We start from the raw sequence: 12460 nt of genomic DNA, 5'->3' as shown, positions 1-12460 counted from the left end.
CGCTTATATACTCTGAAATGGCATATACAAGTCAAACAATGTGATCAATTCTATAACAAATTACTTTTTGCCCAGTTAATAATCCAGCTGCGAGAGGTATAATAATCTGGGGTGTCACCAACAGTGTAAAACTTCCTTCAGAGTCCTATCAGTATCAGATTTAACCATTTTAATGTATTTTTGCTTACTTGAGAATTGTGAGATATTTTGTCTTGCATTTTTATAACCATGAGGGATTATGGGTGTTTTCTCAAATGTTTGTTTTAAATTTTTTCATATTCTGTGAGCTATATCTTTATTACATATTTGCCCCAGATTGTTGCTTTTTAATCTTAGTTCTACTTATTTTTATTATTCTGATATTTAAAATTGTTATGTAGTTGAACTCATCAGCTTTGTCATTTATACTTTCTCCTATTGCTTCAATAGCTGGAAAATTGTCATCTTTCTATAACTATAATAAATATATGGTTCTTGGTAGTTTAAAAAATTTAAAGAATTTATCATAGTATTAATACTTAATTTATTCAATGTTATTTATTAAATAATGCTTTTTTTCTCTCCCATATGATATTTTACTTGGTTTTATATTAAACTTTAAAAAAATGTTTTGCTGTCTCCAGAATCTCTCCTCTCTTTCATTAATTTACTATTTTTAACCCAATATCATTCCATTTTATAATTAACTCTTTATATTGTCTTTGAGTATTTAATAAGGTCTATCTCTTCTCCCATCATTTTTTTTTTTTTCCTTTCCAATTCATTCTTTGGTAAGAAGTCTTTACTTTTTTCTTATCCTTCCATATTTCCATATGTATTTTATTATTGCTTTGAAATTTCACAGATATTTTGATCAATGCTGACCTGTAACCACACAAGTCTGTAAATTGATTTAGGAAATATTAACACCATACTACATGAGCGTGTGTGTTGTGTGTGTGTGTGTGTGTGTGTGTGTGTGTGTGTGTGTGTGTGTATAGCCTTTCCAGCCAGAAACAGTGCTGCATTCTTTTTACTCTGGTGTTTATTTGTTTGTTTAATTTTCCTACTTTTTATGTAAGCTCCCATTGGATTACTTGCCAAGAATTTGTATTTCTTATGGTTGTAGATGAGCTTTATTTTGTGTATTTTGTGTGTTCCTGTATGAATTGATAGTGGAACCTTTTTTCACAGTTTTATGATTTCAGTCTAATAGTAAGTGTTTAGTAACCTAACTAGAAGCATAAGAAGGTAGATATTAGGGGTTTTCTAGGCACGTGTCACAAAAGGACAAGAAATAAGAACATAAAGAATAGACAGGATCTGGAGCGGGAGATATAATCTATATAGGAAAGTTAATACAGAAAGGGATTGGTAAGTAAGAGAGGACATAGAGAGGTACCGGAAGTCCAGATGAGGTTGAATTGGGAGATGTATGGGATAATGTAGGAGAGGAAGACCATGAACCAGGTGTGCAAAATTCTTTTGTTTAATGAAGCAGAATGTGCTGAATCACATAGCTGAGAGTTATGAGAAGAAAGAATGAACCTCAGGAGCAGGGGAGTTCACAAAAGGGCAAAGAGTAATGCTTAGAAATACTTTTGAGAAGCAAGGAGGAAACCAACCTTACCTTGACGCTGATATAAGTGAGGTATGAGAGAATTAGCATCTCTGATAGTGCTGTCAGTCTCCTCAAAGGAGACTGGGCGTGCAGTTAGGAAAGTGGGGGAAGATCTGTGGAGCAGGCGTCTGAGGTCCCAATGAAAACATTTAGAAGAGTGAGGGAAAGAAGATAATACAGTAGATTACCCTACTTTCCTCAATTATGTAAAAGCAGGATTTATTATGAATAATCTACTTACATATATTTTCATCGATAACTAGGCAATCGTCACGTTTTGCTGTCTTATACTTTTTCTTTTTTGAATTTGTTTATTAAACATAGGAAGTTTCTAGTTTATTATAGTTAGGCTTCAAAAGATTGTAAATTAGTGGTTTCAAATTCAGACAATTAGTTTTCCCATAGCATTGGGGCAGGATCCAAATTAATCCACATAAAGTTGTTTAATCAACTTTCTATCTGTGTCTGATACAATGCTTAATACTTGAGAAGTTGCTTAGTGTTAGTTTCTCTCAATATAGAAATTAACCACTTTGTATTTCTGTGAGGGAAGATTTTACAGGTTAAGTGCAGTGGGAACAGATACTATCCTGACTTAATAATGACAACAATAACTTCTGCCATTTATTGATTACCCTGATATAGATGTACTAGGTCCTCTGGATACTTATTAATATTAATTCGTTACTTAGTCTTCAATAATCCTATGAAATAGACACTGCTATTGCCATTTTAGAAATGAAGAAACTAAGAACAGTGTTTACAAGCCGTAAGTGGTAGATCTGACTCCACTTCTCTGAGGATAGCAAATACCGGGGTGCCAAAAACAAAAATGTACACGTGACTTGTATATCGGTATATATTGAGTATTAGAATTTTAATACAGTTTTTTTCCTTTCTTAATATGTATATACCTTCTTTTTGGCCCCTTCTGTACATGCCACTTCTCTGATTTATCATTAGACGTCACTGATCATCAGAGTACTCATTCCCACTGAACCAGCCTCTGAATTCTTGTCAACACAGTGTTGCTGCCTGACACTTCGTTGACCAGAGTTGGTATGCTGGAAGTAACCTATTTACTTGCCCCTTTGCTCAGTGGCTTCGTATGCCACTAGCAGTAGCTCCTCTGTTTTAGAGAAAGGCATCCAACAGGCATGAAGCTAAAGAAGCTGATGGGCAGGATCCTCTGTAAGTCAAATTCTTGAAATAATTTCTCAGTTTCACCAGTTCCTTGTCACCCGTTTTTCTCCTAAGCATTCCATAGATAGCCTGCCTAAGACTGTGGTATAAGCAGATGGTGTAAGAGAAAATCTCAACTCAGGTATTCATCAACCACTTGGTCTTAGTGAAGAACTTATTCTGAGCCTAATTTTCCTCATCTTTAAAATGAGAAGAGAATCTATTTAACAAGATGACTTTAAGAACTAAATATAATCTGTAGTTTCTGGCACATAGGAAGTCCTTTACAACTTCCCTTTTTCCTAGTGTGTTTCGCCGAAAATAAGACCGGGTCTTATATTAATTTTTGCTCCAAAAGATGCATTAGGGCTTATGTTCAGGGGATGGCATCCTGAAAAATCATGCTAGGGCTTATTTTACGGTTAGGTCTTATTTTTGGGGAAACGCGGTGCATCACGCATATCCTAATATAGTGGCTTTCAGATTATTTTTTTTACTGTTATTATGTATCATGCACTCTGATACTTTATATTTGAGTGTTTGTTGTTGTTTTAGTGCAGGTTGATACCCAATAAATTGACTTCACAATCCACTACTGAAGTGAGACTTGCTGTTTGGAAAAACTGTCCTAATCTTATCATTTCCCTCCACATCTCCTTCCGCCATTGTAAACACTTATTTTTCCTTCCCACTGCCAATACCTGATCTCCTTGACCACGGTTTTTCTCCATTCCTAATTGATTAACTGTTGGACAGAACACAGATTCAAAGCTTTCCCCCTTGTTCTGGTAGATGGCATGTGGGACTTATAAAATTTTCTAAGGTTTCTAATTGTAATTATATACTGTGTTTCCCTGAAAATAAGACCTAGCCGGACAATCAGCTCTAATGCGTCTTTTGAAAGACCCCATCTGATTTTACTGTAATGTAAGACCGGGTCTTATCTAACATAATATAATATAAGACCAGGTCTTATATTAATTTTTGCTCCAAAAGATGCATTAGGACTTATGTTCAGGGGATGTCATCCTGAAGTATCATGCTAGGGCTTATTTTCCAGTTAGGTCTTATTTTCGGGAAACACGGTATTTAACTGTTAGGAATGAATAAAAATGGGTAGTTAGGCACATATAGAAATAGTCTTAGATGATATGGGCAAAGAATACGTTAATGCAACTAACATGATAGGTCCTTGGGGGATGAAGAGAGAGATGATTTATTTATATTCAGAAAATTAACCAGATGTAGGTTTTATGTGCATTTTTTTTTAAATAAGGAAATGCTCAGGGCCTGTAGGAAGAGATGCAAAGTTGCTATCTATAAAGACCATATGGGACTGGCAATTGTATCTGTTGAAGGAAAAGGAAAAAGAAATAGCTGAAGGCATTGTGGCAACATGCGTTCCCTAAGTTATTTTGAGGGTCCTAGTCTAAAGCTCAAAATTGCTTGAAATCTAGTGTTTTATTTTAATATAGGTTTGCATTCTACACTACAAAATGTTTATTTTCAATCTGAATACATTTTAAGTTAAAATGTTCACCAGTTTTCTACCTGTCTTAATGATTAATGGGCCAGATGTAGAAATTGCATTGGGTGTATAGATTTCAGTAAATTGGGCTCAGTTGACGAGAACTGAGTCAGAGTAAAACATTCAGCATGTGTTTCTTTTCTCTAACTTAGCCATGATATTGAAAACCCCGACTCAGAAATATGTGACTACAAATGGTAACATTAAAAAAAATCAATTAGGGGGCTCAGTTGGTTAAAGTGCATTGCTCTTAACAACAAGGTTGCTGGTTCGATCCCCACATGGGCCACTGAACTGAGCCCTCCACAACTGGATTGAAACAACCACTTGACCTGGAGTTGATGGGTCCTGGAAAAACACACTTAAAATAAATAAAAGTTAAAAAAAAATTATTTACCAGGTGGTGTTAAAGCTATCATTGAGGGGAAATGTCCAGCATACTATGAAAAATGTGGGCCATTATTGGTGGGAAACTTGATAAATATATCCTGTTGCTAAAAATTCAAGTCACTTTGTTATCTGAGAGGAATGGAAGGATGTCTGGCTATGGGGACAGAGCCCCAGAAAGCAGTTTCCAGGCTCTCAGCCTCACATAGAAAGGTGCTGGCTCAGGTAGTAAATGGCCATCAACTGTGTTTGGATGGCCATCAGCTGTGGCTAGTTGGCCGTCAGCTGTAACCAGTGAGCCATTGGCCACTAATATGACTGCTGTGGCTATGCTAGCAGCAAATGGGGGCTAGCAAGGAGATGGTGGCTGGGCTGGCAAGCGCGGATTGCACTTAGCACGGTTGAGTGCGGGTTGCAGATTGCAGAGAAGTGGACAGCAGGTTGCAGACAGTGCGGCTCCTGCTTCCTGTGTCTCCCACCCAGCCACCAGCAAGAATATAGTGGTGTGACTCCCCTATTTGTGGCTCCGTGAGTGTTCCTTTTTGGCCTCACCATATCCTGTGTTCTTATGTGGGGAGCAGGACTAGAGACCCTGCATGACACCCTGCACGACACTGGCCCATTGGCCTATCCTTTTACTGTCATAATTAAATGCTTGCCGGTAAAAAAGATAATGCTATTTTTAAAATCATCGTAGTTTTCATTTTTATTATGTGTTAGTAAATTAAGACCTTAGTCTTCTCAATGAACTTCTTTTGTCCAAGACTCAACTGTTTCAGTTCATTATCTTAGATGTTTCACACAAACGTCATGCACATCAAACTCAATGCATTCAAAGCTGGATTCATAATCCTACCCTAATCTGAGACACCACTGTCACTTACTAGAAAATCTTCCTAGCTAATTTTCCCATATCTGCCCTTCCCTGCCTTTTCCTTCCCCCCCTCCCAAATCAACTCATTCTCTTTTCTCTTTAAAACTCATTCTCTTTTCTCTTTAAAACCCTTAGATTACTATAAGGATCTGTCCCTAAATCTTTAACATAGGTTGCAAAGCCATGCACGATCTGGCCATCTGCTTTCTCCTCATGTATTGCCACTTTCCCCCTCAAACACTAAGGAGTCTTTTTTAATTTCCTCCAGCCCTCTTATCTGTGGTATATTTACTCCAAGCATGGTTTCAAAGTATTTAAAAACATTATTAACCCCGTCATATACAACAAATATAAAACCAGTTAGTACTGGAGTTTAGAATGTAAACAAATACAGAGAAAATAAAAAGAGGGTGTAGTATTAAAATACTGAACTTATATATGTAGATGAAATGTTCAACAACAGAAATGACTCTGAAAGATGGAACAAATCATACAATATGAAAAGTACAGCACCGAAGCAATTGAAAACAGTTAGCAAAAAAACCCAAAAAAGTTAATGATGAAATGGAATTTACTTGAGCCACTTATGTGGTTCAGTGTCACATATGTACATCCCACATTAATATCAGGTGACTATTCAGGTATTCTAAGTTTAGGAGAAGGCCAATAATAGTAATTTAATAATAGCACATATAGCTCTTACTGTGTCAGGCACTATCTTAAGTACTCTACATATATTATTTAACTCATTTAATCCTAAAAGCAACCCTTAGAGCTAGGGATCACTATGACCTTATTTTACAGATAAGAAAACGGAGGATCAGAGAAGTTAACTTGCCCTAAGTCACAAAGCTAATAAGTGGTGGTGTCAGAATCTGGCTCCAAGCAGTTTGGCTCTAGAGTTAGTATTCTAATCCAGGTGCTGTACTGCCTATAGTTGATGTAAGAACTTAAAAGATAATCAAGACGAAACGTGTATCACAAATCATAGCTGATCCCATCGTTTCTACGCCCTTTGAATACTTACAACATCAGCATTCATGACAGCACAGCAAGCAGAACTCTAACATCTAAGGAATTCTGTATGGTATTTGTAGAGTTTGTCAAGGCTGGATAAAGGACACTCATCTCAACAAACTTAAGTCTTGCCAAAACTGGTCCATTTTTGAAAAGGCTGCTCATTTACATTGTACATCAACATGAAGAAGAGGTGTCCATCTGGGTTGAAAGCACTGAAAAACTAATTCACCTTCCTATTTGATGGAAATGTATCTGAAGGATGCGAGCTTAAATAAATATATATATATATATATACTTTTTTTTTTACCACAGCGAAGTGTTTCATCATATAGATCAGGGGTGTCCAAACTGGCCCGCGGACCAACTGCGGCCCGCAATCCATTTTTAATTGGCCCGCAGCAAATTCCAAAAATATATTTAGTTTACTTAAATAAACCAGGTGAGGCAATACGTACTTCACCTTGAGTGAGTGGCCCGGCTGTTTGTGTATTTTACCGCATATGGCCCTTGGTAAAAAACGTTGAAAAAAGTTTGGACACCCCTGATATAGATGTGCCATAATTTAACTAGCACATGATTGATTTCTCAATATTACTTTAAAAGTGACTTCATAGAGTCAATGCTTATTTCACTCCTAATTATAAAATATATTATGGACCTTAATAATTCTCAATCACATATTTTAATTAAGACTCTAAGTAAAGGATGGTAAATAAATGTCATACAGACATCTGTAACTAATTTCCAGATCCTGTTATTTTGATCTCTGCACACTTACTAGCTAAGCCATGATCAGCCTTAGAATTTTTCTGAATTTAGTACTTGAGGCAGCCTCTATCAATTGAAGTTACTGTTTCAGATGAAATCTATTTGCCAATACCCTAGATTTATTATAGCTGCTTACCATTGGCTCACTAGTTGTGTTAGGACTGTCGGGTTATGTCTGGGGAGCCTCAAAAACCACCTATGTCTCCGTGTTTTTCACAACCCTTCAAGTAGTTGTGAATTTCCATCATCTGTTTCACTAATCTTAAAGTTTGCTTAAACCTCCAATTCATAATTCCATGTGAACATACAGTTTTTAAGTTAGTACACTTGAAAAGGTAACTGTAGGATGACACTAAAATCAGTTTCTCTGTCTCTGTGTGTGTGTGTGTGTGTGTGTGTGTCTGTCACACACACACACACACACAGAATATTTGGCATCTTTATGTTATTAGGGAATTTTTACTGCAGTGAAATATGGACCTAAATATAATCAACTATTTTTAAGCCAAACATTTGATAAAACATTGTTATGGCTGAAAGTTAAACAAGTTTTTGGGAGCCATTGTTTATTGGTATCACCAATAGTTTTTGAAAATTTATTTATGAGGTGACAAGATACTAGGTCTTTGCAAAATCTAGAAGAAATCACTAATTTTCTAATTCATGTGAATTAGCACCTGTAGTTCAGTAAAATTAACAATTTGTTCCCACTGCAGTAGAGCTCCCCATTCATTTTTTTGCTTATGATGCACTACTACTGTACATCCCATTAACACATTTGTGCTAAAATATCATTTTCTACATACTATTTATTGTATATTATTTTTTATACTAGAGTTTCATCAAAAATATTAAGATGGACCTGAGAAGGGTTCTGTTGGGTTTTGCTTGCGCATATATATGACCAAAAAAAAAAAAATACTTTGTGAGTAAAATTTCAAGTTATTTTTTTATCCCACATCTTTGAGTGACGTTAACTTTTCAGGAAGATGTGAACAGTGATTCTCAAACTTTAGTGCCCATCAGGATCACCTGAAGAGTTTGTTACAACAGATTGCTGGTCCCCACTCCCAGAATTACTGATGGTAGTGGGCCTGAGGTAGGGCCAAAGAATTTCCATTTCTAACAAGCTCCCAAGTCATGGTGACACTGGTACAGGGACCGCACTTTGAGAAACACTGGCTTAGAGGATCCCTCAGCCCACTGAGATTATTATATAAGCCATTTTTAGAAGCACAGATTGGTGATTTTCCCTTTTTCTGTCCCCTCTGTTCTTGCCTCCATATAATCATCTAGATTGATTGGTAGATTGTCAGGATAGAATTGAGGTAATGGTCAGTTTGGGAGAGAGTTAAATAAGGGGGAAAAATGCCACATTTTATTAACTAAGATGGAAGGATATTTCCCAATGTGAAGATAGGGGACAGGTTGATGAATTATTCAGCTCTTGCCATTGGAGAGCAGTTTAATTATTGCAACTATGCAGGTGTAAAGTCTGTTGGTTAAATGTTTAAATGGTGTGGATATTCACAATTTAGAAATTTTGTAAATCTTAAATTATCTTGAATATAATTTAGTGTATATTTTTTGTTAGAAATAAGTGTTTTTTTCCAATCTGGTCCTTTTTCAATGTAGAAATTATTTCAGATTGGTAATTTATAACCCTGAGTTTTTCTCTCTAATGAAATTTGACTTCTATCCTCTCAAAGGGTCTATTAGAAAAATATTACATAAAAACAAGATGCTTTGCTGGTAGTCTATTTAAAGGGGTGTGTGTGTGCGCGCGTGTGTGCTTTTCTTAAGGATTTACAGAGAATACCATGATTGTCTTCACTGTATCCCCTTGGTTCCTTGTAGGAAGAAGGTAATCAGGACTCAGGGAACTAACTTTTCTATCAATAAAGTGTTTCTCCTTTATTCAGATTTGGGTTAATGTTTCAAATTAAATAACATGCCTAATTTTTTTGTTGCTAAACTTGTTTATTGCCAGATAAACAACAATTAACATTCAACCTACTGAATAATAGCCTTTTCTTTTCCCCATATGTGTTCTTAGTACACTCAGAAGAAGCCTTGTTTTTATTGGCAACCTGTTATTACCGCTCAGGAAAGGCATATAAAGCGTATAGACTCTTGAAAGGACACAGTTGTACAACACCACAATGTAAATACCTGCTTGCAAAATGTTGTGTAGATCTCAGCAAGTAAGTTTTTACAAATCTTTTCTAATTTCATCCCTACTTATATTGTAGAATTTTGGTTAAAATCTTTTGATCAATTAAACTCTGATTTTCCTTTTTCCCCTCTTTTTTGGTAGTAGAGATTTGTCTAGTTCAGTAACTTTTGAAATGTTTATACTGTTGCCTATGATATTATTTATTTTTGTTAGGAAAGATTTCATTGTTGTGGTAATAAGAATTTAACTCTGGAGAAACTGAAGTTATAAATAATTTCCATCATTTTCTAAAGTCCCAAGGGTTACTTCCTTTGCTTTGTTTTCATTGTTAGACCAATGGACTAAGCCTAAAAACCCACTTGCCCGTTCACCTGAGATTAATGCTCCCTTATATCTAGGGAGTTGTGTAATTATTTCCCTTTCAATATCATTCTGTTTGGGAACCACTACTCCTACCCTTTTGAAGCAGTGGGGCAGATTCAGGAGAGTATGTATGTCCTTTTTACATTATAATTAAACCCAATCAGCTGTCCCAATTCTGAATCTGGAGGTAGCAAGTGGTATAAGCAGTTACATTCTGTTAAACTCTTTTTCTGTGCTGTAAGAGACAGAGTCATGGTAAAAGTGACTAGACAGATCATTGTAAAAGCCTTTATGTGTATTCAGTTTGTAAGTTTGCAGTGAAAAGATACAAATAAACTTCATAAAGTCTCCATAATTTAATAAATATTTTATTTGCCCAGTGTCTAATTGATGACTTTTAAAGCTAGCTACCATATCTATAAAGTTTCTGAGACATTTGTTATTGAATTACTTTTATTCCAAAGATTCTGATGTTAAATTCTTTAATATCTATTTATTTAATTTACCAGCTTCTTAAGCCACTTCTTACATTAAATATCCTTACACCATTTACAAATAGTTATACTTTTTTTAAAAATCCCACTGACTGTAAAAGAACTTTAAACATTACCTTTTATGTGTAAATGTAAAAGAGTTTTCTGCATGATGGGAAAAACCTTCAAAATACAAACCATTATAAACTGATATACTGAAAATATATACTGAAATCAGGCAAATTTTTTTTCCTTAGGGAATGTTTGTGATTTTTTATAATTGACAAAAAGAGATGAAGTGCTATTCAGGTTTCATTTATAAAGCTAAAAATGACTGAGGCCATTAAGTATGCAATTTTTAATTAAAATATGTTAGTCTTATTTAATTTGCTTGCAAATTTCTATTTCAAGGAATTACAGAAGTGAGAAGGGTCACCACATCTGTTAATGAAAAACCATTCATATTTTTCCCCCAGCATAATGGTCTTCCATTTCTTTTGACATGAGTAATGTGTATGTTGTTCAGACGAGATTTGTACATACAGAGACTAAATTTAACTGGTTCTATTTTTAAAGGTAAGACTGGGATTTTAAGATTATAAATTCTCAGTCTTACAAATGGTTTCTAAATACAAGTTTATTGGTATTCTAAAGGTACCATGAACTTTTTACTTCATCTATCTCTCTAGTAAGAGGTATTGGTAATGAACAATGTCTTTACATTCAGGGATTTTTGTATTGACTTATTTTAATCTGTAAATTTGTGTTTTAAAGGCTTGCAGAAGGGGAACAGATCTTATCTGGTGGAGTGTTTAATAAACAGAAAAGCCATGATGATATTGTCACTGAGTTTGGTGATTCAGCTTGCTTTACTCTTTCATTGTTGGGACATGTATATTGGTAAGTAATCATTCAAATTACAAAAAAATTGTTTCCAATACTGGAATGATTTGTGTTTTTAAAAACCTATGTTGATCTGTGTTTATCATATAGCACTTGGCTGAGTAGGCCACAGTCTTCTAGTTCCATGATCTTGTTAAGCCTATAAAATAGTAAGAGATGTTGATGCCATTTTTGACTATCCACTTCGCCTTAATGATAATAGCTACAGCAGCACTAGCTAACAATTTGAGTGCCCAAGTGGATTTTTAACCTTGGTTGAGAATATCTTCATGTGATCCATTGAGGAAAAAGAAGAAAAGAGTGAAGTTTTTTCTCTAATATTGAATATCACTGCTATTCCTTAGAAAGAGACTTGAAGGCAAGTTTCAGTATAGTAATTCCATATCTGGCTTCTTCTCCAGTTAGCTCTTATGTCATATATATAAATATATATATATACATATATATGTGTATATATATGTCTTTCTCTTTTTGTCTATATATGTGTGTATAGCTAATCTCTTCTTAGCAGACATTAATTTTGTTTTAAATTTCTTCTATTTTATAGTCTGTTCATCAGATCATGGCTTATAAAAATTAGCCTTGCCAACTTACCAAAGTTGAAAAGAATTTTCCTTTCAGTAAAATAAAAATATAGTTTAAAGAATACTGGAGTAGAGGAGTTTCAACACAAATGATCACCTGTTACATTTCCAGAATATTTTTCCATGAATAAATTATTTTACCTTTGCTTAAATCAGTTTGTCCACCACTTTTCTGGCCATTAAATAATTCATGTGGTCTACTCATTACAACTTTAAAAATTACTAATAAAAGTGTCTGTTTTATGTTACTTTGTGCAAGAAAAGCAAGGGGGTGATGCTACTTGAAAACAGGAAAGAGATAATATAAAACTGAGAAAGATCTAATTTCCTGTCTGCAGAAAGCTTATAATCAATTGCAAAAGAGATGAGGGGACTATTAACATGAATTACTTCAGGTGAGAAGCAATAAGAACTCTTGGAAAATTAGGATAATTCTCAAACATTGAGATTTCACTGTATTTTCCTTTTCCTGGCCTTATGCTAAAAGTACTCACTTTCTACTCCTGTTACTTTGAAAAAATGTTTTATACGTCTTTTTTCATTTCCTAGTCTTAGATTACCCTTCAATCCATGGTAAATGATTATATAATTTTTGTGACAAT

General features: G+C 34.8%; 1 protein-coding gene across 4 annotated transcripts in view; it reads left to right on the top strand.

Annotated features, from left to right (window-relative positions):
- The window catches only part of CDC27 (cell division cycle 27), a 59921-nt gene that overhangs the window by 16143 nt on the left and 31318 nt on the right, over positions 1-12460 (top strand). For all 4 annotated transcript variants that reach the window (XM_074320856.1, XM_019732997.2, XM_074320855.1 and 1 more), the window contains exons 3-4: positions 9416-9563; positions 11146-11271. In XM_074320856.1, coding sequence (XP_074176957.1) covers positions 9416-9563; positions 11146-11271 — 274 coding nt within the window. The remainder of the gene's footprint in view (positions 1-9415; positions 9564-11145; positions 11272-12460) is intronic.

Source organism: Rhinolophus sinicus, linkage group LG15, assembly GCF_036562045.2.
Source record: "Rhinolophus sinicus isolate RSC01 linkage group LG15, ASM3656204v1, whole genome shotgun sequence".
Classification (NCBI taxonomy): Eukaryota; Metazoa; Chordata; class Mammalia; order Chiroptera; family Rhinolophidae; genus Rhinolophus; species Rhinolophus sinicus.
Note: the sequence above shows the minus strand (reverse complement) of the source record. Positions and strands in the feature narration are given on the sequence as shown.